A 24726-nucleotide genomic window follows, 5' to 3' on the forward strand; every position below is an offset into this window, starting at 1 on the left:
ACCATGCAGCACGAGATTCGTGACACCCATCTAATCCTCCTCCATCCTGTCAACGTCGTTCGTCCTTTCGCCGTCGTATGAGATCTGCTGGGCGCGAAGCGACAGCATCTCCATGGTCCCCAATTGGCCAGGCGCCGCACCCGCGTCGATTGCAGCGTTGGCAGCCTCCTTCGCGCCAGGGCCAGATGCAATGAATGGGCCAACCATCGGCTTACCATCCTTGGTGAGGCCATTGTTGCCCAGCGACGTTGAGAGTACGCCCGACGTGCTGCCAATGCTCAGCGCCGGCGAGGCTGCACGCGACCTTGAGGTCATCGGACGCGTGTAGGGGTGTGCGGGTTTAAGGGGCCGCGTCGCTCCGAGGTTTAAGTAACCTGGTGACGAGAGGGCAAGGGAGGACGGAAGCACTGGCGCATGCGATGGCGACGAGGGGATGGGTATTGCCATCGGCTTGGACGGCGACAGCGCAACGTTTTGGAATGGCGACGGCGACGAGCCGCGCGGGCGTTTATACGGGTCGAACCGCTCCTCTGTCCCAGCTGCTCGGTCAGCCGCGAGTCGGTGTGGCCAAAGAGTGAACTTACCCTTGCGCTTGCCAGAGCGGATACTGTTGGGAGGGTCCCGGTATTGCATCATGCCTGGGCTTGCCACAGCGCTCGCACTGGGGCTCGGCGCGAACTCGCCCTTCTCTGCCGTTGGCGAGCCGAGTGGTGTCGCAGAGCCGGTGTTGCCCATACCGAGGCCGCCGAAGGCTGTGGGTAACAAGAGACTGGTACCCGGCGACGGCGCAATGACGCGTCCCTTCGGTCCGCTGCCGTTGCGCGCGCCTCCCGGTGTGCTTTTCCCCGAGTTGGAGTGCAAGACCGAGCTGCCACCGCTTGACGGCCGGTCGAGGTCCATAACGCTCGCGAATGCTGAGTTAACAGCACTAGCACCCTGTGCGGGTTGGTTGTTTGGTGGCCAGTCGTCCTCCAACATGTCGTCACTGTCCGAGTCGCTGGAGCCTGCACACCAACGGCTACCCAGCCCGCTGGGCATGTCGTCGTCGTCATCGTCATCACCGACCATCTCGGGGAAGCGGCCGCGCGACATGCGCATTGTACGCCGCTGTCGAGGCGTGAGGGCCATCGATGACGGGTGTGAGCTGAGCAGGCGTTGGAGGCGCGCCTCGGAGCGCATCTCGTGCTCGAGCGGTGATGACTCGCTGATGAGCGTCGCAAGCAGCGCACCCGGCAGGGGGCGCCCCTGCAGCCGCGCGTTGAAGGGTCGAGACGGGGTGGGCGGCATGTCGTCGGGGCTGGTAATGGCGGAGCCAGAGGATCGACGCTGTTGCAGGTGACTGGGAAGCCAGCGCGGCAACGCATCCGTGTCCATGGGCGGTTCAGGAACAGGGGACCCACTGGTGGTCAACCCCTCAAAGGGGATGGGCGGTGCCGAGCTAACGCGCTCGGGCGTGCTGAGCGAGGGAAAGACGGTTCCTGTCCCCCACCGAGGGAGAGGCTGGAGAGTACCACCTTCCTCGATGTGACGCTCAGAGACAGCCGATAGAGAGTGGACGGGTGAGATGGAAGGATTGGGGTTGGCCTGGTCGGCCGCAGCAGACGCCAAGCTTAAGAGGGAGGGGCGACGGAGACGGCGTGTTTGGACGGTGCCAGCACTCGGGGGGGATGTTGCGGAAGAAGCTGGGGAGAGGGCTTGTGGGGGGAGGTGAGTCGTGCCCAGGGGCGAGGTGGAGATGCTGGCTGTCGAGGCCGAGTGCGAGTGCGAGTGTGAGTGCGTTTGGGGGTGCGAATGGGAGTGGGAGTGTGAGTGCGGATGAGAATGGGAGTGAGAATGAGAATGAGAATGAGAATGAGAGTGCGAGTGTGACGACGTTGAGGAGAGGCCAAAGGCGTTGGAGGACGTGGCGAATCGTATTGGTGAAGCTGGTTGACCGTTTCCTCCCCTTTGGAATGGGGGTGGCAATACCGAGGAAGGTGTAGCTGGCCGCCGATCTGGTTCAGTCTGGATATGCATCTTGCTTGCTCTTCGTTGTTACGCTCAACTAGTTGAATCAAAGTGAGGTAATGTGGCGGGCAAAGGGGCCTCTGATGCCCGACGCCACTGCGCCGGGCTCGCCCAGGGTCGAGGAAGGTTGCAACGCAACGACCCAGCTGCACCGTCTGTGCAGGGGGACAGTCACGCTAAGCGAAGGCTCAAGACAAGGACATTGACCGGGTGGAAGTGTTGATGGTTTCGCTCCTAAAAGGTGAAACGAGGTGGAACGATGTGGATAATGATGGGGGAAGAGTGGATGACGGAAGAAGAGTGGATGGTAACTTGAACGGGTTGTAGTGATGGAGTGAGTTGTCGGTCAACGAACGACAAACGACAAACCACAAACGGGCAACGGGCAACGGGGCAACGGGGTGAGCCACAATGAGGCCACAGAGTGGGGCAGTTCACTCTCGGCTCAAGGGAGTGTGGTGGAGTGGGCGTGGAATCTGTCTCAGTCCTAGTGGTTGCTCTTTCGCTCATTGTGCGGTGCGGCCAAGAACGCCTCTTACCCCTCTCTCTTTCTGCAATCTCCAACTCTTATCCATCCACACCTTTCTCGTCCCATCCCAACATCTTACTCATGACAAAGCAATGAACCAACCCAACGCACCTCCGGCAAGGCCCCACTCGGCCCACGCATACATGGCCGTCCCTGCCATCTTCCGCACTGCATCTGGCCGCTCTGCTCCTTCAAGACCAGCGCTACGCAACTCGGCCCGTGCAAGTCTCTCCTCCAGCAGCATCCGCCAGACAGAGTGGGAGGACGCCTGGGACTCGTCTTCCGACCGCGAGGACGATGAGGAACCCGCCACCTCGGCACGAGCGGCGCCCATACCGATCCGCGCGTCGCGCGTGTCGCCAACAGCTTCAGGCCTGTCTCACTCGGGCGGCAACTCCAGCTCAATCTCGACGTCATGGGTCAGCGCAAGCTACCACCCCACCCCAGTTAAAGCGACTCCGCCAGTTGGGGGCCAACCGGCCCATCGCGCAGTCGTGGAAACGGAGAACGGTGCAGCAGCGCCCGAATCCAAGCTCGGCGCATGGGAGATGGTCGAGCCCGACGAGGCCGAGGAGGAAGGGAGACGAGCTGCCGGGAGGGAAGCTCTGCGCGCCGATTGCGAAGATGTGTTGCGTGGTAAGTTTCGACTGGCAGTTATCGGACCATGGCACGGTCCGGCTGCCGCCAGCCGGATGCGCCATCGCGCCCTCGATAAGACTTAGCTAACCCCAGACCCTATGCAGCTCCTCGCGGGCCTGACACTCTCATCAGCTCCGGGATCACCACGAGCGTCGCCGAGCCTCGGAAGCAGAGCGCCATCAGGGCACGCATCCCCTCGTCCAGGGAGTGGTATCAGCATCTCGCGCCAACGCTCGGTGCGCACCGAGCGGCGGCGAGACAAGTTCGCAAAGATACTGAGCTGTGACACTGTCAGCTCGGTAGACATCGCCGCGCTTAAACGCCTTGCGTGGAACGGCGTGCCAGAGGAAGTACGCCCGATCGTGTGGCAGCTGCTACTCGTGAGACCGTGCGCGCACATCAGGGTGGCTGACGGCAGAACTATCTTCCCCTGCCGCTCGCACCACGCCTCGTAACACTGACGCGAAAACGGAAGGAGTACGCGGCCCTTGTCGAGCAGTACTTTGGGCGAGGGCCAGCCTTTCTCGACCAGCAGGTGAGCTGATGCCGTCGGATGTGAGCTGACCCAGATCTGGCATCAGATCGAGATAGACGTGCCACGTACACGGCCCGGTGCGCCTCTCTGGTCCTGCTCCGCGACGCAGCGCGCCCTCGAGCGCATCCTATACGTGTGGGCAATCCGGCATCCGGCCAGCGGGTACGTGCAGGGCATCAACGACCTCGCGACGCCGTTCTTCGAGGTCTTCCTTAGCGCATACGTCTCGGTCGACCCGGAGCGCTTCGACGTCTCGCACCTCCCGCAGGATGTGCTCGCGGCCGTCGAGGCGGATAGCTTCTGGTGTCTCACGAAGCTGCTCGACGGGATTCAGGACCACTACATCTCGCAGCAGCCAGGCATCCAGCGTCTCGTGAAGCGCATGGGTGAGCTCGTGAAGCGTATCGACTCACCACTCGCCACACACTTCGAGGACCAGGGAGTCGAGTACATGCAGTTTGCGTTCCGGTGGATGAACTGCCTCCTCATGCGCGAGATCAGTGTCAAGTGCACGATCCGGATGTGGGACAGTTACTTGGTGAGTCGGGAACGGGCTCAGAGGCGTTGCCGAGCTAGCACCTCGAAAAACTGAGCTCACACCAGTCCGAGGGCGCCGACGCCTTCTCCCAGTTCCACCTGTACGTGTGCTGCGCGCTCCTCGTCAAGTTCAGCGACAAGTTGCGCGACATGGACTTCCAGGAGATGATCATCTTCCTGCAGCGCCTCCCGACGAACGATTGGAGCGACAACGAGATCGAGCTGCTCCTCTCCGAGGCGTTCGTGCTCAAGAGCGTGTGGCAAGGTGCCGACAACCACTTTGCAAACCTTCCCATGCGCGAGGGGCTACCGAGCATGATGGGACGGTAGCGCGCGTTCAGGGAGACGGAGAGCGCTTGGTCGCTTGTGATGAGACCAGTTACATAGCATCGCATAATCATTGTACGAAACCCATCAATCCCAGTCGAGCAGTGGGCGCAGAACGTAGTAAACTGACAAACGGCTCTGAAGCTAAAGACCAGTTTGTGGTATCTTGTACAGGCCGCTCTGGGCTTTACATGTATACTAGACCGTCTACAGAATGTCTTCTACTCGCGCTCGCCGCGCTCGCGCTCTTCATCGCCCATCTCAACTTCACCAGCGTGCACCTGGATCTCGTCGCCGCCACTACCGTGCCACTTGGCGCTAATCTCTCCGCTCAAGCCAGCGATCTCGCCCGTGCCGCGTGCGAGCGCCTTCTCCGCAGCCTCGCGGCTGGGGTACGTCACCAAAACGCCGTCAGACACTTGCTCGACGTTGCCGCCTGTCGATCGGTACCACTCGAGCACGGCGTCGGCGGAGCCCTGCAGCCCGTCGCCAGAAACATGCACGGCCTTGGAGCGGTTGTCGAGGCGCATCGCGCCAAAGCCGCCGTACCCGCCGCGACCCCTGCCACGACCACGCCCGCGTCCGCGTGGCGCGCCTCGGTTGTATGGCGAGTAGCGCTGGGGAATGCCCATGGTGGATGCCTGGTATCAGCTCACAGTAAGGCCAACCGAGCAGAATCTTGCTCAGCTGTAGAGCCACGCTCGGCGCTCTCGCCGAGCACTCACCTTGTCCCGTAACGCTGTGAGCTGCGCATTCAAGCGGAGGAGCTCCTCCTCGTCCCCACCTGACGTCTCCATGCCGTGCTTAGCAAGCTGGGCGTCGAGCTTGTCCTTCGCGCTCATTTCCTCCTTCGGCGGGTTTTCAATCACGGCCAGTTCGAGCTTGATCTCCTTGACGCGCTTCAGAATCTCCATCTTGTCCTCCTGGCTCGCGGTGCCTGCGCGCGCAAACAACACCTTCTGCTCGGCGATGAGTGTCTCGCGCTTCTGGTTGCGCTCGCGCGTCTCGAGCTCGGCGAGCGTCTTGCGCAGCCGGCTCTCCGGGCCCTCGAGCTTGACCTGGTGGTTGCCTTGGAGGTCCTCGCCGGCCTCGAGACGCTTCATGTTCTCGAGCAGCGTCTTGCTGGCCTCGAGCGCCTTCTGTCCCGCCCCGCCGTGACCGGGCAGGGGCTTGTGCCACAACACCTTGACGTGGCGGTTGTCGAAGACGGCAGCATCGCTCTTCCACGCCTGGTACGCCTCGCCGTTGCTAGTGAAGCTCACGAGCGCCCGGCGGGAGTGTCCCTCAACCGCAACGTTGGTAACGTCGCCGAACTGAGAGAAGTACTCGGTGATCGAGGCCATGTTGCAGTTCTCACGCGGGATCTCGGTGATGAGGAGCGTGTTCCCGTTGCGGTCGCGCGGGGGACGCGATGCGCCGAGAGCAAACTCGGGCGGCGGGGCTGGCCTCCCGCCACGCCCACCTGGACCGCCTGGCCCACCTGGACCGCCTGGTCCTCCTGGTCCTCCTGGCCCTCCGGGACCGGGGAAGAACATCGGTGGCATCATGCCACCCATGTGCGGGTCGAAGGGCATCGGTGGCCCACCGCGCCCGCGTCCTCTTCCTCGCCCGCGGAAGCCGCCGCGGCCCTGTGGGCCCATAAAGTTGCCCATTTGCGCAAACATCATCTCGGCGGTAGGGATAATCATGTCGTCGCTGTGCTCGAACTGGCAGTCGGCGCCGCGCATGCAAAAGCCGCGTTCTGCCGTCAGCCACACGTCTAGATGGGAAGCTGAGTAAGGACGCACCATGGTAATCCCTGCAGCGCTGCCTCGGTCTTCGCTCTCCCTCGCCCATATCGACGTCACCCGGGCTCTGGGAGACCATGGGGTTAGCAGGAAGGGAGTGCGGGGCCTGTGGTGGCTGCCCAGGTGCCGGTGCGAGTAGAGGCGCGGCCGGGAGGTAGCTCTTGGAGCGGATGGTCTGGAAGGCGGCCTTGACGAACGGCAGGGCCTGGTCCGCAAGAAAGTCCTGCAGGTCGTTGGCCGCGTATTCCTCCCACTGGTCGTCGGTCCATGACGCGCGTACCGGGTCCGAGTCGGTGACGAGCCATGCTATGAAGTAGTCGGCGAGGACGTCGGGCTCTGCGTCGCAACTGCTGTTAGAAATATTGCCAGTGGAGGAAGGTGAGGGAGACGTACATTGGCTCGAGAGCTATTACGAGCCATTGTTTGAAGTCTGGTGAGGCTGTTGCCTCTTGGATTGACATTGTTGTGTGGATGTTTAGTGTCTCACTGGATCAAAAGGGTTGAAGAATGACAAGCTAAGAGCTAAGAGTTTGTGGATCAGTAAAACAGACAAATCACTCAATGACGGAAGCATTTCCTCATCTCTCTTAAAGAGAAACGCCAGTTCTGCCCTCACCACATAACTATATCACTCCATGCATCGATGTATCAACTCGATGGCTTCCCTACTAGCTACTAGAGCAACACACGATCTTGAACACGATCTGATGAGTCAGCACGGTACTCTGAGTCGCCGACCCCCTTGCCACCAGAGCCCACAGCCGGCATCTCAACCCCCAGCTCAACTGAGCTCAGCCCTTCGCTCCTTGTCTCATCCAACCCCCATCTCCATCCCTCACCGCCATTGCCCCCCTCTCCCCCCCCCCCCCCCCCCTCCACCCCGCGAACTCACCAGAACATGACTTCCTCCAGCTCCTTCCCCCCAATCTCAACCGACAACGCCGCCACCACCACAGTCACCCATCGCGCCCCCTCCGCCGTTGCCTCCCAAGCATGTAACGTGCCGCGCTGCACGACCACCTCTCCGGCCTTGACGAGCGTCCGTTCCTCTCCGCCTCCCTTTGGCGTGATGAGATATGCGCTGCCCGACACGAACACGTTATAGTCGAGCGAGTTGGTCCGGTGCATCTCCACGCGAAAGTGCGGTGCAAGCTCGGTAACTTGTGCGTTCACCCCGCCCGGCGTAACGACACTAGGAGCTAGTGCTTCTGCCGCCTTGATCTCGGTATCGGAGAGGGTTGCAGTAGATATCGCCGGCAAGCCGACGGTCGCGAACAGTGGCGCGAGACCAGCGTTGCCCTCAAGCGCGGGGCGGAGGGGGATAGAGGTGTCGTGTAACACCACATTGGTGCCGTCCGTGTCGGCTGCGGCGTGGGAGGTTATGATGCGCCGCAGGGGGGCGTAGCTTGTCATCGTCGCGAGGTGTGCATCATACCAGAGTGCAAATGCACGACAGTCTTGATGAAGAGAGAGTGAGTGCTCCTGCTCGGCATGTCATCGGGCCGACGTGCCGGTGTTATGCCGAAAACGATCGGTGTCCGTCTTGGGACCCGCTTTGTGGCGATTGTGGCGACGGGCTTGACTGGCGCGGTGCAAACTCTCTGCCGGTCGTCAAACTTGGGAGATTTGGAGGCTTCGCGTCTACATACCCCCGCATGCGTCTCGGTCACGGCCTGTTCGGGTGCCGTAACCATGCGCTGTGTGCGTCTAGAACTGCCAGCGTGTGCCTGATACCAATCAGATAAGATGTTTCCGCCGAGCTCGGTCAGGCCGCTGAACCCGCCGAAACGCCACAGCGCACCTCCCGAGGCAGCGAGGGTCGCCCCGCCGCGACCTACACCCGGCGCATCGGGGAGCTGCATCCAGCTTCCCGTTCAGGGGGAGAAGGACCAGACGTCGGAGAGACGCGGACCGACACCGCAGCCAGCGTGTACACGAATGCGTCCCGCATAGCGGTCGCGCAGTGATACCAAAGAGGAAGATATCAGGTTACATCTCTGATATGCCTTGCGCGCAGAACTCGGCCAACACATCCCTCAAGGACATGCACGAGGCTCTGAGGACGGTGAGGTCTTCTAGATAGGTCAGACGCTTGACTCGAACTGCGCGTAGGGGTGCAGTTTCACGTAAAAAGATCTGCGCACAGACCCAGATATTGCCAGCCGAGTCTTTCCTCCGTATGTCAGAACTCAGATACCCCGGTGCTGGGAATCGTTGCATGGGAATCCTTTATGAGACGTCATCACACGGGGCCACACGGAGCGCTCTCCTCGCCCCTGTCGAGTGGGGAACGCCAGCCAGCGCGTGTTTAAATCCAGCGCCGCACCGACTTCTTGTACGAAGCATAATCGTCTCCAAAGTTGGCCTGCAGCGCGCGCTCCTCTGGAATAATCTGGAAGCGGGTCATGTACGCGATGAACACGGCGATCACGCCGGCTCCGAGTGGTGCCTTCTTCCACACACTCCAGGCCGTGAGTCCGAAGCAGAGCGAGAGGTACATGGGGTTGCGGGTGAGGGCGAAAACGCCATCGCGGACGACCGTGCTGCTCTTGTTGGGAGAGAAGGGAGTCATGGTCGTCTTATGCTTGCGGAAGTCGAAGATGGCTTTGAGGTTGATCACGAGGCCCACGGCCGCAATGCCGCCCGCGACGTACGGCCGGTAAGGAATGTCGTATGCGTACTCGGGAAAGCGGTCGGCGAGGACCGTGATGCTGTAGCCAGAGAGGATGGCAAGGAGGGGAGGGGGGACGCGGGTCTCGAGGAAGGACATTGTGCTTGGAGTTGGAATGTTTGTGAGTTGTGAGTTGTGAGCTTGATAGATGATCGATGACAAGAGTATAGAGTGGGTGGCGTCGATGACGTTGACTTTGACAATCAAGGTAATGAGCGATCAACCGGTAACATTAACCGGCCCAACCTTCCTCTACATCACTACTTCTACTTTTCTGGGCGATATCACTTACTCCTGATTACCTACATGCTCTGCAATCCCCTGCTTGACGCAATAACTATGCTCATCATCCACGACATTGAGAACTGGGACGAGGCAACGATGCACCGTTTCATCTGGTCCATCTCCATCATGAAGCTACAGGCCGTGATTGGCGGAGAAGTCCTTGTCCTCGTACACCTGCTGCCCATAGTGGCCAAGTACACCAACACCCCGCCACCGCCATTCCGAGCTCAGATGTTGCACGTCGCCAACACGAGGCACACGTGGGAGAGTTTTCCAAAGGGCTGTACGTTGGATGGCTGGAACCAGCTCAGTTCGGCTCAGAGGTTCACTTACCATCGGGGAGGCGAGAACGCCTAGGGACTTCGCGACTTGGGACTCGGCTGCCTGTTTACACGCAGGCAGCCAAGGAGTACGGAAAGGAGCGGCGCAATTGGATAGGAGGTCGTAGACATGCACGATTCAGCCTATGGTAAATACAACTCTAGACAATTCTAGACTCTAGCTTAGTGGCCCCACGCCTCGTTTGCGCGGCGCAGTTGCTCGGCCTTCCAGGGAGCAGCTGTCGCTGCTCCGCCCTCCGACACAGGCTCATCGTCCTGCGACACTTCGGGGCTGGGAATGTGCTCACCCCAGCACCACCCACCTACCCAGAGGCCCTGCACAACAACACGCTTGCCGAGCACTTCGGCCTGGAACATCTTAAGTAACCCGCTGTGTGGCTTGACCCAGTTCGGGAATGTCGACAGGCTATCCAGGAGTGGGGAATGCTCGCTGAACGCTGCACCGCGTTTAAACAGACCCACTCGATGCAAAGTGAGCGTATACAGGTCAGTGAACGGCGCCTCAGTCGTTGTTGCTAACTTGAGTGCCTCCGCTGGCGACGTGGGTCCGCCGAGCAGCTGCGCGGAACCGAAGAGGTACGGAAGGAAAGCAAAGTCGTCGAGGCCCCACACACCGTGGGAGCCCGCCGGCTCGAGTCGGTACATTGCTTGCAGCTTGGTCGTGAGGTCGAGGTAGCGAGGAAAGACTCGAAGCACAAGCTGGTCCTGCGCGTCCGCGTCGCCTGCCCAGCCGGAGACGACGCACACCCAGAGGCCGAGGATGAAGGCGAGCTCGTGTCCCGTTCCGTAATCTAAACGTGTGGGGTGACCGAACGCATGAGACTGAATCAGAAGTGGGAGGAGCTGGTCAAGAAGGTGTGGTGGCAGGCTCTCCGGGAAGTAAGACGGGAGTCGCTACCGTCAGTGGTGCCCCGCACGTGGAAGCCCTCACCTTCTCCACGAGCCCGATATAGTCTCGAAACGCGCGATTTCCGAAGCGCTGGTTCTCCTGTGGGAAAGGTGGGACCTCGTCAACCCAGTCGACCATGGCGTCGAGGAGGCGGAGGAACGTGGTAGTGGTCTGGGGTCAGCTTACGGCAGCGATAGGAAGCGAACGCACCTCGGAAGCACCGTCATACGCGGGAGGCCCGTCAACGATTGGGCGCCCGCGGATCCGTTCGCACCGTACGCGCAACCAGTCAATGAACCCGCGATATCCCGGAGTCGCGGGCCAGGCGTGAACGGCGTCCTCGGTCGTCAGGACCGGGGCAGGCGGGGCGGGGTTGGAGGGGAGGACGACAGCGTCAGCGAGGCCTGCTAGCGCCGGGGCTGCATAAGATGCGGCGGTATGTCCGTGCTTCCGATGAGGTATACTGGTGGGTGGTGGCATCGAAGTGGACGCCAGCGGTCGGGGCGCGCGGGTCGTCGTTTGTAATGGCATGGCTCGTGATGAAGGACCGGTGGCCCATGGGGCACGTGTAGTAGTACTTTGCGGTACCCCGGGGCGTCGAGTGACTGCTGGTGGTAGCATGCCATCGTTTGAACCCATTGTTTACAAAATCGAGAGACGGAGTGGAGACAAGGTTGACAAGAACACGCACGGTTTGAAACACGACCGAAGGCATCTTGGGATTAGGTGGCCAAGTCAAATGAATCTCACGTGGCAATCACGTGATTTAGCTCGTGCCTGGAGACAAATGTCTGCTCGAAATGTTGACCGGCATTCAACTGAAAGCTCATCCTTTATCCACTAGAGAAACACACCATGCCGCGCTACTTTCTCCGCGGCTCACTCGAGCACCCCTCCTTCCGACTGCCCGAAATCCATGCCATTGCGGAGCTCTTCGGCTTCGAGGTGCGCGTGATCTCCGAGGCGCCGGAGAAGGGCATCCTGATTGTTGATGTCGACAGCGAGGAGCACATCGAGCGTCTTCTCGACCGCGGCATCCTCGTCTTGTACGCTACCACCTCTTGTTTTAGCTGACTTCAGCTTCGCGTGTGAGCTGTACGCTCACGCGCATACGTACGAGGAGCTGCAGGCTGCCATGCGTGAGCGCGCGGCTGAGGGCATCTTCGAGCCGCACATGGACAAGAGCTGGAAGATTGCCGTCGAGTGTGTCAATAATCACGCTACGGACCGGCGGTCGCTCGACGTCATCAACAGCTTTGGGTGGATCGGATTGCGTGGCAAGATCAACCTCAGGAAGCCTCAGTGCGAGCTTGTCGTGCTTGAGGACTGTCAGTTGGTTTGGAGACAGGACTAACGGCAGACAAGTATGTCACGATCCACACGAAGGAGGCGCGTCTTGACCGCGACGGACAGTTCCAGGAGGTGTACTTTGGCCGCCGAGTGGGCTTCTCGCGGGCACGCCCACTCATTAATGCGCACGAGGTCAAGTCCCGCGCATTCTTCGGCAACACAAGCATGGAGAGCGAGATGGGTCTCCTGATGGCAGGACAGGCTTGTGTGAGTAGGCTTGGGAGGTGGTGGGGTGAGGAAAATGGATAGCTGACATCAGCCCGCTCCTGGCAGGATCATGTACGACCCGTTCGTCGGCACCGGCTCGTGCCTGTATGGTGTCGCACACTGGGGTTCGCTGGTCATCGGGTCAGACATCGATGCGCGCCAGTTCCGCGGCAAAGGTGAGTCGATGGCCAGTTGTGGGAGGGCAACTCGCAAATGTGATCAAAAACTGACAAGCAGAGAAGGGCAAGGACATTGTCCCTGGCATTATGCGCAGCGCTAAGCAATACGGCATTGACCAGCGCTTCCTCGACAACATGTGCTTTGACATCACAAATGGACCATGGCGCCGCGGCGGTGTGCTCGACGCGATTATCACCGACCCTCCTTGTAAGCTAGCCTTTATTTACTCCAAAGTTAACACAGATGGTGTGCGGGCCGGTGCGAAGCGTCTTGGCAAGGCGTCGACCCGCAAGCGCAACGTTCTTCGTGACGAGCCGTTCCTCATGCCCGATGGGACGTATGCCCACCAGTGAGTTGGGCTTGGACGGCTTCAAGCAGGCCGTTTCAGAAGCTGATAGCAGAAACCCTGACTACGTCCCTCCTTCGAAACCGTACGAGCTAGTCGACCTGACCAAGGATCTCGTTCAGCTTGCGCGGTACCTGCTTGTTCCTGGAGGACGCCTCGTCTTTTTCCTCCCAACCGTGACGGATGAGTACGACGAGGTGGACATCCCCGTCGTCGAGGGCATGAAGGAGCTCAAGTGGGGCGAGGGTAGCGTACAGAGCTTTGGACGTTGGGGCAGGAGGGTGAGCTTATGCCTTCGTTGCGGAAGCTGACAGCAGCTCATCACCATGGTTAAGACGGCCGAGGACGACGGGCCGCGCCCCACGTTCGGTGACCACAGCGATCTGCTTGCCGAGAAGGAGCCAGGGCACCACCGATTCGCACAAAAGGTGTGTATGACTTGTGACTTGAGTGGTCGAGCGTGGTGTATTCGGAGAGTGGGATTGACAGCAGTACTTCAAGAGCTCTCGCGGAGGCAGCGAGGCAACGTCTGTGACTGGAGCTGCGACACCCGTGCCGGAAGGCGAGGTCGATGTTGATGTCGTGACGGAGGGTGTGGAGAAGGTGCAGGTGTGATGCGTAGATCGGATACCTTGTACGATATACTATGACTGTCTTGACTCGGGTTCCTCGGGTTTAGAGGAGAGACGGAAGGTGCTCAACTCGTCTGGGTTACCAACCGCGGCCCGCTCCAGCTTAGAAAAAGATCCGCCAGCCCCGAGCTCTCAACCCTCCCTCTGGCCTTGATCCGGGCTCCACGCAGCGTCATAATCTTCCCTTGTATCAGACCATGACGGGGAACTGGGAAATCCAAGGTTCGGTTCTGCTCTATCCCTTGTCTGAGAATATCGTTAGATTCTGAGCAGGTCGGTAAGAAATACATACCGAACCCGAAGCCGTATTCACATCAAACCGTCTAGTTTTCAGAGTTGTTTCTTGTGGCACCAGTACCTGGATGGGACATGTGCCCACATTAGTATTGGAAGTAGACCATCAAACACTTAGATCCCTCAGAAGTGTTCATGCATGCCAGATGCATCCAAAGGTTCTGCCAACAGGTGATGTTGTCCCCCGTGGCGCATGCAACTGCTGTGAGACAAACATACCTGACGGGAGCTAATCCACGTGGAGGGGCTCAAATAAACATTAGCGCGGTTGTCTTGTTTGTGATTGCTCTTCAACTTATCATCTCTCCATCTCACCTCACATCCTTCATGCCCTCTAGGATACTTCGGGCGCCACCACCTCCACGCCGACCCAAATGCGAGTCCAGTTCACCGGCCAAATTTGTCGATGACGATGGTGCGCGACCTTTGTTCCTCGGAGCTGACATCCAGATGATGATGTTGACATGATCTTCACACCTGTTGCGAACGGTAAGCTGACTCAGGTGGTTTGAAAGCTGACAACAGGAAGGAGGATAAGCGGCGGCATGCAGGCCATTATTGGCCTGGTGGAAGAGATGCAGACCGTGGTCGATGTCGTCGGACCTTCCTCCGAACCTGCCTCTGAGGTCGGCAGCGACGAGGAGAGCAGCGACGAAGAGGAAGACGGGGAAGCAGAACCCATAGTCCACGGTAAGGGTATCGCCGAAACCTCACTAACCTCAGTCGAGGTTCGGTTGCAGCCTGATTCTAGAATAAGACCCGAACTCATCATTGCCCAGGTCACGTACCTTCTACAGGCACAGTTGAAGTGGGTGTATGCTGGCGAGGAGTTCACGTCGGATCTGTGGGAGCAGAGTTCAGTGCTGCTGGATAACGTGGAGCGGATCTTCGTCTCCGAGACTGGTACGTCATCAAGTGGGGGTGCTCTGACGGCAGAACAACCTGGTCCACTGAAGGGCGATGAGGTTGAATACGATGTTCACGTATACAAGACCTCGAACGAGGGCAGCGTGATCGAGGGTGGCTTGGAAGAGGATGAGGACGAGGACTGTCCCACAGCTGCCACTGTCATCACCTTGCCATCCGCCGAGGTCGAGGGGTTATGGGAGAAGTTGGTTTTTTGTCGGACGCGCTGACAACAGCCTCATCTATGAAGGTGGCATCAAGGAGCGATTGTTGCGGTACATGGACACGTCGCTCGTGTTTGCAGACTGTGAAATTGACACCAACGTCATCTCGTCTAACCGGTCAGTTGGTTGCGTCGTCTCGGAAGCTGACATCAGCCTTGCTCTCATGTATGGCCCAGCAGGTACCGGTAAGACATCACTATGCCGGGCACTTGCGCACAAGCTCGCTATCCGCTACGCCAGCGACAAGTGAGCCTGGTAGTTGGAGCCGACTGACGACAGATACCCCAACGGCGCCAAGCTCATCGAGATTAACTCTCACTCACTGTTCTCCAAGTGGTTCAGCGAGAGCGGCAAGCTTGTGCAGAAGGTGTTTGACCAAGTGCAGTTTTACCTGAGTGATCCTGGGTGCCTAGTTGTGGTCATGATTGGTGCGCAAAACGGTGTTTGGCTCAGTGCTGACGGGCAGACGAGGTCGAGTCGATCGCAACATCTCGAGCTGCAGCCATGAAGGGAACCGAACCGGGCGACGCAGTGCGGGTGAGCAGCAAGCTTGTAGAGTTGCAGCTCACAGTTTCTAGGTTGTCAATGCCATCCTCACCCAGCTCGATCGCCTCAAGTCGCACCCGAATGCGCTTGTGCTGGCAACTTCCAACTTAGTGGGAGGGATTGGTGAGCCATTGAGTATGAGTAGTGTGAGCTGACAACAGACGCTGCGTTCGTCGACCGCGCGGACATCAAGCAGTTCATCGGCCCACCGCCGCCAGAGGCGATCTACTGGATCCTGTTGTCGACCTTCAAGGAGCTTAGCAAGAGGAAATTTGGCAGTGAGCGACTCGCTCCGCACGGCGACAAGCTCCTGCCATGGAAAGAGGCAGTGCCTGGTTTGCGAATTGAGCACAAGACGCGCAGGGACGAGCGCATCTGGTTATCCTCTGTCGAGCTGCGCAAGCTCGCATTGCGATGTCACGAGATCCAGGCAAGCGGCCGCTTCCTGCGACGGCTGCCCAAGCTCGCCCACGTCCGGTTGGGGCGCCGCGCCGCGCGCCTTGGACTGTGGATGGAGGCGTTCGCGGCCGAGGTTGAGCACGAGGCGGAGAACCAGGGCTACATTGCGCGAGGCGATGGCAAACGCGCAAGGGAAGAGTAGCCCGCTATCAACCGTTGTATTGCAGTCACATACTGTACAATGCATGTCAGCATCCCTAACCTACAATGCGGCGCACTGGCAAGAGCACCCGGCGACAGGACAGATGTCGTGTGACGGTCCACCGTCGAGCCCGCCCTCAAACCATCCGAGGATGTGCTTGGCGTGCCCGCCATGCCTGCAGGTCTGGCACGCGACATATGCGTCCTCCATTGTGTCGGCCGACTCGTCCCTCGGCGGCCGCACGTGCAGCAGGCAAATGGAGCACCGCGGCAGCGCGTTCTGACAGTACATGCAGATGTTTGTCTGTTGTCAGCTCTCATTGTTACAGCAAGGCTCACCCTGACGGTAATCGGGGGAGGGTCCATCTTGCCCTTGAGCGCGTTTTTGCGCTCGAGCATCTCCTGCGTCTGCCGTGTAAGCTGACGCTGGCAAACTCTGCAAACGACGACGGTTTGGATAGCGTTAATTGGGTCGTCGTGCAGCGTTCTACGCTCGGAAATGGCAGCGACGTCGAACGAGCAGCGCGTGATCCATGCCAACCAAGAGTCGAGGTAATTCCGGTACGCGTCCTGCCACCTGTCGAGGGCGAGCACCTCGCCCGCGCTCAGATGTAAACGCGGGAAGAACGAGGCCAGCAGCGCGGCAGTCTGTACGTCGCCTGTGCGGTCTACAAAGCGCTGAAGCAGCGCTACGCCGGCACTCGTGAACCCCGTCAGTACGAGGCCTGGGAGCGAGCCGAGCGTCGTACACCGCCGCAGCCGGTTGCGGAGGAATTGCGTCAGGTCCCGGTCCTCGAGGTTGCAGACGGCGACGGCGACGCGATCGAGAAGCGGCAGGCTCTCGTCGTATAGGATGCCGTCCCAGTTCTCGCCAGCGATGCGGGCAAGCACGGCACGGATGTACGGGTCGTCGACCTTGTCGATCATGCCCCGCCAGTGTTCCTGGAAGAAGACGGATCCACGCTCGGCACGCGACTGGGACATGAAGCCCGCAATGGTCGCGCCCATGAGCCGGTGTCTCTCGTCTGCTGTCAGTTCTGCCCAGACCAGTTAGCTCACCATCCGAGCGCATCAGGATCGTGATCGCCGGTCCTTCCTCGCCGGCGAAGAACGCCCAGCACGCAGCCTTGGTGCGCTGCTCATCGTCGACGAGGCGGTGTACCTCGGCCATGGTGTCGTACGCCATGTTCTCGCCGCATACGGCTAGCATCATGCGCCGCTGAGGCATCCTGTCCGTGTGGGGGAGACGGTGGGCCCCAGGAGCCGCAATGTGGCTCTGTAACGTGCGCGTGGCGTTCAACCTCGTGATTGCCGCGTTGTATTCGGCATCAAACTCTGCCGGTGCGCCGCGTCGCGGCGTGCTGGCGCCGCTCCCGGGTCCTCCAGCAGCACCACCCCCGCCCCGCAGTCCACCCCACCCAGTGGCAGCTTCGACGCGCGCGTCCGCTCCAAAGAGGCCCGTCCAGATGCTCCAGACGCCCTGGTACGTGAGGTCGTACCGGCCCTCCTGGGATGCTTCAGGGCCAGTGGCGCGCACAAAGTCTGTGTAAGCTCAAAATGCAAACAAGAGAGCTTACGGTCAACAAACTCCCATATTCCCGCAATGCGCTCGGCACCTGGGAAGCGCGTAGCGACTGCCGCATTGAGTTCGAGCTATTGTCAGCACGACCTGTGTACGACTCACGCTGTCGACGCCGTATCCCTCCTCGGCGCGGCGGCGCATGATGAACGCGGCGTCGTGGCGGAGCACGCGCCGCAGACCGTCCGGACCCGTGATCTCCTCGCCGAACTCGTACTCATCCATCTCGTCCTCATCAACCATGGCGGCCAGCGACCGGCGCGAGCCGTGCCGCCGCACAAGGCCAGGTAAATCCTTCCGCGAGCGCTGCTCCCACTGCTCACTCAAGAGTGCAGACACACGCTCGGGCGCGAGCTGGAAGCGGTTAATGCGGCGCTCGTCCATGTGCAAGGAGCGTCGGTCAGAAGCTCGTGTTGGCGAGGCCGGAGCAGCCGGTGACGGGACACGCGTGAGACCTGATACCTCGGGGTCGACACTCGACACCTCCGTGGTGGCGACTACGAGGTCGGCATGTGAGCCGAAGGCGAGCTGCGTGAGCTGAGACAGGCAATATGAGCTTACAACTGGGGCGGCGGGCAGCGGCCCAACACCAATCGTGCCATCCTTGACCACGAAGACGACATCGCGGCGTGACTTGGTAGGAGGAGCGAACGTAAAGCTCAGCATCTGCTGCTTGGGCTTGACCACTGAGGTCAGCAAGCCCGTAACCCGACTCACCATGCCGCACCCCGCCGCAGTACGTCCAGTTGTCGGCCCCGTCGACGCGTTCGCCCCCGCTAACCACTTCCCAGAGGTTGGCGCCGCCCGCGCACGTACCGACGCCCAAACCAGTCTGACCAGTACCGCCAGTCCACTCGAGGGCAACAACACCAGAGGAGTCGGCTACTTCGAAAGAAGCCAACTCGACCCCGGGACGCCTAACGTCCCAGAGGCGGACGATGCTCCCTCCCTGTCCGGTCTCGACCGAGGCAAGGCGCTGCTTCTTCTGCGGGTCGGGCGTGATAAAGTGCACTGCCCGTGTGGCCCAGTGTACAGTGGCGCCGCCGCTGATGCCGCCAGAGTCGCGGGTCGGTGTGCGCAGATCATACATTCGGAGAGCTTTGTTGTTGGCACCGGCTAGGAGCTCGTGTGCGCTCTCAGGCACCCACGCCAGTGAATGCACGGCCTCGGACGCACAGTACTGCTGGAGGTGACGGACGCCGTCGCCGGCCCGGCCGTAGAGGTTGCTCGGCTCGAGCCGCTCGGGAGGTCTCTGCCAGGTTGCATCCCCGTCAGGATCTTGAGGAAAGGCAGCGATGGCGTCGGAAATGTCCCAGATAAGTAGGGAGTAGTCGGACCGGTGTCTGTCATAGCCCGATGCTAGGAGGAGGGGGTCGGCGCTGGAGAAGGCCAGGCTGGATACCGGGCGCGAGTGCTTGACGGTCAGGAGGGCCGAATTTGTTGCCTGGTCTCCGCGGAGGGGAACGGCGAGAGACGACGGAGAGAGGGTCAGGATCTGCGTGCGGCCTGTCGACAGGCCGAGGGCGAGGAGGTGTCTCTGCATTGGGTTCGGGGACCATGCCAAGGCCTGATATTAGCGCAGTCTCCAGACGCGGACGGTAGAGCTCACCTTTATGCCGGCGCTGATCTCGCTATGTAACCCGACCATGTTCATGATTTCCGCCTGGTGTCAGCTATCAAGTACACCATAAGTTGGCGGCTGTTGGCACCACAAACAAACCTCGCTGTCCCACTCGAACATCTTGACGTCGCCTGAGCCTCCTGCAGCGCCCTGCCCCGCGGCAGCGAACCGCGGACGGCGGACATTACCCGCGAGCGGGTCGGCGAGGACGATGCGGCGCGGCTCGCCCATTGCTGTTGTGGATGAGACGAGTCAAGTGGGAGACAACGCTACGGCCGGCGTTGAATGGACGTCACCCCTCATGGTTGGGGTCGGAGTTGCAGCGATCTCCGTGAATGGGGATGTTGACATGATGGCAACGCAACGGCTGAGATTCAGGTGCTGTACGTTGGACTTTCAACTTGAAAATCACAATGCCTCCTTCTGGAAAGATGGCGGTCGCGCCGCAGCAGGAGGGCATCCAGCCGTGAGTGGAGTAAGTGGGACAAGGTAGTAGGTGACCACGCAACACTTGGCGCTTTGCTCAACGTTCCTCAGCTAGTTGTCCGTTGAGTTCATGGCTGACCTCAGACGTGTCCTCGGCAAGCTCATCACGTTCGCGCTCCTCATGGCCGTTGTGCCGATAGGGATGTACTTCTCCTCCCTCAACTGGCTGTATGATGGTGAGTGGTGAAGCGTTAATGAAAGGCCTGGAGGCGGTTTAGTCGTGGCGGGGAGGAAGGTGGAAGAGTAGGGCGTGGACGCTTCCACGCTTTCCAGGTATCAAATCCCGGTGCCGTCAGGCAGCTAGCAGCACACCTCTTGTGTGTGTGGGCGGGAGAGGGAGAGGGGGAGTTGGGGGGGGGGGGGGGGGGGGGGGGACGGGGGGGACGGGGGCTGGCTCTGAACTGTCGGCGCAAAACTGACATCAGGCAACACTACCTACGCGGCCCTCACCGCCGTGGCCGCCGCCAACATCGTGCTCGCCGGCTACGTCTACCTCGCGTTCGCAGAGGACGCTGCGGAGCGCACCGAGGCCAAGGAGAAGAAGGCCCAGTAATGTACACTACACTGTATGCATATCCACATGACGAGCTACATATCTGTCTCGGTGTCTGTCAACGCCACTGCCTCTGTCGCCGTACAGTGGTGAGCGCTGCGTGCACCCAAGGGACAGCTCAACCTACAGCAGCGGCGTCTCAGCGTGCGCTAGCTCGTCGATACGCTCGTGGTCGACGAGTACGCCGTGAGCGACCACAACATGGGGCGCATCGCTAGCGCGGAGTGGGATATCCGGCGCGTAGTCGTCGTGCCCGTTGTCCACAATCTCCTCGAGGTCGCCGTTCATGCTGCGGCCACGGCGGGGACGCAACGCCTCAGCAGGCGGCGGGACAGCTCCCGGCTCGGCCGTCATCCACGGCTCCTCCCAGAGCTGGGAGACGCGCGGACGGCGTGCAGGGTCGCGCTTGAGGAGGCGCGCAACGACGGAGCGGACGGCAGGCGTACCGACGCCTTCACGCCAGCCGTATTCACCCTTGGCGATGCGGTGCATCGTGCGCCGGCGGCTCTCTCGCTCATCGCGCTCACCCTGCGCTGATGCCGTGCTTGCCGTGCTGCTCGCGCGTCCGCGTCCGTGGGCAGGCGGTGCGCCATCCTCGAAGGGCAGCTCTCCGGCCACAAGCGCGTACAGTACGACACCAAGGGCCCATGCGTCCGTCTTGCGTCCGTCATAGACATTGCCCATGACGACCTCGGGCGCCGCGTACGCCTCGCTGCCGCAGCGAGTGTGCAGAAGGGGAGAGCTGGGGCGGATAAAGCGCGCCAGGCCGAAGTCGGTCAACTTGACAAGCGGGACAGAGAGCTCCTCGAGTGGCACGGAGCCCGTCGACGTCGGAGGGAGCGAGAACGGGTTAACGGTGAAGAGGATGTCTGATATCAGCTCTGTACGCCGGTATGAAAACTCACTCTCTAACTTGATATCGCGGTGGATGACCTCGACCTCGTGCAGCCACGAGACGGCGCGGCAAAGCTCTCCAAAGATACGGCGGACGAGGCCGTATCCATCCGGGTCGTTTGGTCCGGGGAGGAGCATGCGGGCGCGGTTCGCGTCAACCTCGACAAGGGAGAACAGCTCGCCGCCCTGCAGTCTCTCGAGTACAAGGCAGTGGTGCGACACCGTCGAGAAATGCGCGACGTAGCCCACGACGCCCTGGTGCACGAGGTGACGCAGAACTTCGACCTCACGGTAGAACGCGCTGGCGTTACGCGAGCTGCGTGCACATGCTTTGCGGTCTACCATCTTGACAGCGCAGACGCCAACAGAATCTGGGCTGGGGACGGGTGTGACGCCCTCCTGTGCCAGCTTGGCGGCACTTTGTGTCACTGGCTGGGCAGACCAGACGGATGCAAAGGCCCCGAAGCCCAGCGACTGCATAATCCGCCACGTCCCTGGATCCTTCGAGCTCTTGATGGGGAACGTGTCGTCGTCTTCCACTGGCACGAGGACATCGCCGACCTGGACTGGACGGCATCCAGGCTCCGTGTGGTGCGCCTCGCGCGTTATGTGCGACTGTCGCCAAACTCGAGCGACCGTTGGCCGCTCGCGCGAAGCAGCGGGAGGGGAGAGGTGTGACGACAGCTCTCGGGTGGGAGAGGGCGACTGGGCAAGTACTGGGGGTGCAGGACCAGTGACGGACCGAAGGGGCGTTGGAGCGATGAGAGTCGGCGAAGTCGGGGAGGAAGCGAAGACTTCGGTTGAGGAGCCAGGTGGACCGGTCGCGACTCTGCTGCGCGTGGATGGCAGGCCGCGTCCGATTGACGGTACACGGCCAAGCCCAGTAGCCCACTGTGAGGTGCCGCTAGTAAGTCCAGTAGGACTTTCCGCCAGCGGGACAGGTGGTACAGGGAGCGACTCTCTTATCGATGTGCCAAAGAACGCGTCGGTCTTGGAGCTCGATGACAACGCTGGGCTCACCGCCCTATCGTTGAATGGCGTGCTCGCCAAGATGTCAAGATCTCTGGTTGAAGGGCTTGGCGGTACGGGCGATGCAAAATGAGGGGTCCCCAGACCGAGGCCAGCCGCCGTGAAGCCTCCACTGCTGAGTGGGTGTGGCGAGTTGGACAAGTCGCGAAATTCGCGCACAGAACCCTCAAAGCCGGGGAGCGGCGAGGGCAGGGGCTGTGGAATGTTCATTGACAACGACAAATCCAAGCTCGTGCGTCTGCGGGTAGGGAAGTTGTCTCCTGGAGGCGAGCGCGAGGGAGTGGGCGAGGGTGGTGAGAGCGCGGGCGGAAGGTTGGTGTATGACGAGATGGGAGACGGGGCGTCTTCAAGGCTGCCGATGCTGCCCAGAGACGCATCACGGCGGTGATTGTCGACCAAGTTGCTAAGTGAGCGGCGAGGCGCCGGATCGGGTGGGCCGAAGCAGAGGTCTCCACCGCCTACGAACGCCTTGGTGCTCGCCCACGCCGCGTCCGCTTTCGAGGCCGTCGCGTCCGAGCCCAGAGATGCAAGCGACTCGAGAGTGAGAGTGCTGCCAACGAGCTCGCGAAGCTCTTCGAGAGCTTGGGGTGTAAAAGTCGAGGGGAGAGGGAGTGACTTTGGGTCAAAGTTGCGGCAGACAATGAAGGCCTCTAACCATCAGCTCAGGACTAAACAAATAGGAGAAGCGCTGGAGCCTCTTGACGGAAGAACCCGCTTGCGATGTTGACCGCAAAATACGTACCTCCGCTTCCCTTACGACTGCTCCTGGGTTTGCGTACCCAGACGCCACCGTGCCGGCCGAACGCATCAAACCCAGATGCTGGCGACGAGGCAGATCCGGCAGAAAGGGCGTTGCCGGTTTCGATCGCCTCCACGTCCACATCATCGAACTCTGCCCACTCGTCGTCGGGGCCGCATTCGCCAGCCTCAGGACCAGGGAAGAAGGCGCGAAGCTGCGAACGCAGGACAGATGCCTTGGGGTCGAGTGGCGAAAGGAAGATCTTGAAAATGAGCGTGGCGTGAGGAGCCATGAGAGTGAGTGCTAAGGTGAGGGCCTTTGGTGTAACGGGATATATGTAGCAAAATAGAGACGATCGGTGGGATTGTGAGGTATGTCAGCATGCTTTACAGTAACGCATAGCATTGACTCACTGCGAGGATGAGTTGAGAGTGAAGATATGCGTCCAGGTCGTGGACACCTGTGACTGCGGCGTGAGTATGTGTATATGTGTGAATGTGTGTACGTGGGTGGACAGTGCTGTTGGGGATCTGCTAAGAAGAACCAAACAGCCCACAGAAGCCAGGCACTCACCATCCGGCGCACCATCGCAGATGACCAAGTCAGCCTTGCGGTCGCCGAGGGCATCGAGTACAAGGGGTACGGTATTTGGTACGGTAATGTCGGCTTGAAGGGTCGTGATACCAGAGAGTGGGGCCTATAGTTAGCCTCCATGGCCCACGTGAACAACTCACCATGGGCTGAAGGTCAATGCTCACGACCCGGTTTTCGCCTGCAGCCGTTCCGGGACTGGCGTCAGTTTGTGTCCATATCCTTGTTCTAGACCGAGTCATGCCATACGCAAAGGCTAGTGCCAAGTTTGCGATGCTGCGACATAGCTTTGATGCTGTATGAAAATCGAGGATTGTCTGCCTGTTCCCACCGCGCATCATGACTTCGTGGGCTTGGAATGGGGCACAGATTCTACGCGAATCATGTTCAACATACCTCAAACGCTTCCCAAGAACCTGCGACCATGAGCCAGGCGCAGCACACAGGTCGACGGCAGTGCTAACCCCGCGAAAGAGGTCAAACTCCTCATCTGCTGTCAGTGTCACATTCCATCTTTGTCGTCTTCAGACGTACCGAGGTGCAGGAGTTTGTAGGCGGACCGGGCGCGATAACCTGAGGTCAGCTAGGCGAAGAAGAGGGGAGACGAGTACGAGTTGGTGTCGTGAGAGGATTTGGGACATCCGCCTCTAGACTGTGCGCAGACTCACCGTCGCTCTTGCCCTTGCGGTAGTAGACGTCGCGCTTGTCGACGGATGACTTGGAGGATGGCATGACGCTGTTTGGTTTGGCTCGGGTGACTGCCCTCTGGCACACCGCCGACACCTTTCGTGCCTCTGGATACGGGCCAAGAGCCAGCAGTAGTCTGCAGTATGGTCACTGGCTGAATGACTGGCGCAGTTGGGACTTGCGCACGAGCTAGCAGCTAGTGAGGATGGTAGATGACGAGGATGGTAGATGGGAGACGAAAATTGGATGCCGAACAATGAGTCAGGTCCGGATGGATGCGAGAATGGGGCGCCGCGAGTGGGAGATCGGAGAGTCGCAGAGATGAAGAGGTTGAGAATGGAGGAGTAAGAGATGATGCAAGGGTTGTTGACGACGAGTAGCGTAGTGAATGAAACAGAGCAGACAGGTACCTCCACTGACTCAATTGATCTGAATGGCGCAGTCCAATCGTCGACAGTGCTCAATCAATCTTGTTGCCCTACTCTTTGCTAAACACTCGTCTTGTCAGCCTTCTGCAGGGCCCGATCTCATCCTCCGTAGTACTGCACTCTGGTTACTCTGGACCACGATGAGATCGGAACGCATGCACAGCGTTAGTTTGTGCCAAGACAGTCCGGATGAGACAGGTCACTCTCCTAATTGGCAGCACGCAAAACATAATGATCGGGATTGAGGGTAATGGCTGTTCATTCCAATCCTTAGATGAGATGACCAA

At 60.2% G+C, this 24726-nt stretch overlaps 12 protein-coding genes across 12 annotated transcripts; 5 read left to right on the forward strand and 7 right to left on the reverse strand.

The window, feature by feature from the left end:
- Window positions 1-30: 30 nt before the first annotated feature.
- Window positions 31-1374, reverse strand: CcaverHIS019_0209230 (uncharacterized protein; the record flags this gene model as incomplete). Its single annotated transcript, XM_060597988.1, has 2 exons — window positions 31-539; window positions 585-1374. The coding sequence occupies 2 exons, from the start codon at window positions 1372-1374 to the stop codon at window positions 31-33; spliced, it is 1299 nt and encodes a 432-aa protein (XP_060454827.1).
- A 1254-nt stretch (window positions 1375-2628) lies between these two features.
- GYP1 (uncharacterized protein) lies at window positions 2629-4577 on the forward strand (the record flags this gene model as incomplete). The annotated part of the gene is made up of 5 exons (XM_060597990.1): window positions 2629-3172; window positions 3269-3555; window positions 3594-3710; window positions 3745-4248; window positions 4314-4577. The coding sequence occupies 5 exons, from the start codon at window positions 2629-2631 to the stop codon at window positions 4575-4577; spliced, it is 1716 nt and encodes a 571-aa protein (XP_060454828.1).
- A 218-nt stretch (window positions 4578-4795) lies between these two features.
- CcaverHIS019_0209250 (uncharacterized protein) lies at window positions 4796-6822 on the reverse strand (the record flags this gene model as incomplete). The annotated part of the gene is made up of 4 exons (XM_060597991.1): window positions 4796-5215; window positions 5300-6315; window positions 6362-6708; window positions 6755-6822. 4 exons carry the CDS (start codon window positions 6820-6822, stop codon window positions 4796-4798), a joined length of 1851 nt encoding a protein of 616 aa, XP_060454829.1.
- Window positions 6823-7249: 427 nt separating this feature from the next.
- Window positions 7250-7774, reverse strand: CcaverHIS019_0209260 (uncharacterized protein; the record flags this gene model as incomplete). Its single annotated transcript, XM_060597992.1, has 1 exon — window positions 7250-7774. One exon carries the CDS (start codon window positions 7772-7774, stop codon window positions 7250-7252), a length of 525 nt encoding a protein of 174 aa, XP_060454830.1.
- An 895-nt stretch (window positions 7775-8669) lies between these two features.
- Window positions 8670-9131, reverse strand: CcaverHIS019_0209270 (uncharacterized protein; the record flags this gene model as incomplete). Its single annotated transcript, XM_060597993.1, has 1 exon — window positions 8670-9131. The coding sequence occupies one exon, from the start codon at window positions 9129-9131 to the stop codon at window positions 8670-8672; it is 462 nt and encodes a 153-aa protein (XP_060454831.1).
- Window positions 9132-9371: 240 nt separating this feature from the next.
- CcaverHIS019_0209280 (uncharacterized protein) lies at window positions 9372-9674 on the forward strand (the record flags this gene model as incomplete). Its single annotated transcript, XM_060597994.1, has 1 exon — window positions 9372-9674. One exon carries the CDS (start codon window positions 9372-9374, stop codon window positions 9672-9674), a length of 303 nt encoding a protein of 100 aa, XP_060454832.1.
- A 146-nt stretch (window positions 9675-9820) lies between these two features.
- RRD1 (uncharacterized protein) lies at window positions 9821-11078 on the reverse strand (the record flags this gene model as incomplete). Its single annotated transcript, XM_060597995.1, has 3 exons — window positions 9821-10552; window positions 10590-10718; window positions 10758-11078. The coding sequence occupies 3 exons, from the start codon at window positions 11076-11078 to the stop codon at window positions 9821-9823; spliced, it is 1182 nt and encodes a 393-aa protein (XP_060454833.1).
- Window positions 11079-11402: 324 nt separating this feature from the next.
- CcaverHIS019_0209300 (uncharacterized protein) lies at window positions 11403-13245 on the forward strand (the record flags this gene model as incomplete). Its single annotated transcript, XM_060597996.1, has 9 exons — window positions 11403-11593; window positions 11628-11875; window positions 11908-12104; window positions 12157-12280; window positions 12342-12491; window positions 12528-12633; window positions 12686-12911; window positions 12948-13058; window positions 13123-13245. 9 exons carry the CDS (start codon window positions 11403-11405, stop codon window positions 13243-13245), a joined length of 1476 nt encoding a protein of 491 aa, XP_060454834.1.
- A 638-nt stretch (window positions 13246-13883) lies between these two features.
- CcaverHIS019_0209310 (uncharacterized protein) lies at window positions 13884-15833 on the forward strand (the record flags this gene model as incomplete). Its single annotated transcript, XM_060597997.1, has 11 exons — window positions 13884-13932; window positions 14007-14045; window positions 14082-14246; window positions 14280-14459; window positions 14493-14667; window positions 14699-14803; window positions 14840-14932; window positions 14966-15114; window positions 15153-15223; window positions 15265-15355; window positions 15394-15833. 11 exons carry the CDS (start codon window positions 13884-13886, stop codon window positions 15831-15833), a joined length of 1557 nt encoding a protein of 518 aa, XP_060454835.1.
- A 60-nt stretch (window positions 15834-15893) lies between these two features.
- Window positions 15894-19263, reverse strand: CcaverHIS019_0209320 (uncharacterized protein; the record flags this gene model as incomplete). Its single annotated transcript, XM_060597998.1, has 9 exons — window positions 15894-16136; window positions 16172-16857; window positions 16892-17374; window positions 17410-17485; window positions 17517-17939; window positions 17973-18097; window positions 18129-18978; window positions 19021-19074; window positions 19132-19263. 9 exons carry the CDS (start codon window positions 19261-19263, stop codon window positions 15894-15896), a joined length of 3072 nt encoding a protein of 1023 aa, XP_060454836.1.
- Window positions 19264-19445: 182 nt separating this feature from the next.
- Window positions 19446-20071, forward strand: VMA21 (uncharacterized protein; the record flags this gene model as incomplete). The annotated part of the gene is made up of 3 exons (XM_060597999.1): window positions 19446-19498; window positions 19603-19694; window positions 19944-20071. 3 exons carry the CDS (start codon window positions 19446-19448, stop codon window positions 20069-20071), a joined length of 273 nt encoding a protein of 90 aa, XP_060454837.1.
- A 123-nt stretch (window positions 20072-20194) lies between these two features.
- Window positions 20195-24056, reverse strand: CcaverHIS019_0209340 (uncharacterized protein; the record flags this gene model as incomplete). Its single annotated transcript, XM_060598001.1, has 9 exons — window positions 20195-20940; window positions 20977-22644; window positions 22737-23049; window positions 23147-23199; window positions 23307-23430; window positions 23468-23522; window positions 23721-23814; window positions 23859-23897; window positions 23993-24056. The coding sequence occupies 9 exons, from the start codon at window positions 24054-24056 to the stop codon at window positions 20195-20197; spliced, it is 3156 nt and encodes a 1051-aa protein (XP_060454838.1).
- Window positions 24057-24726: the final 670 nt, after the last annotated feature.

The sequence above is a fragment of the Cutaneotrichosporon cavernicola genome (assembly GCF_030864355.1).
Source record: "Cutaneotrichosporon cavernicola HIS019 DNA, chromosome: 2".
NCBI lineage: Eukaryota > Fungi > Basidiomycota > Tremellomycetes > Trichosporonales > Trichosporonaceae > Cutaneotrichosporon > Cutaneotrichosporon cavernicola.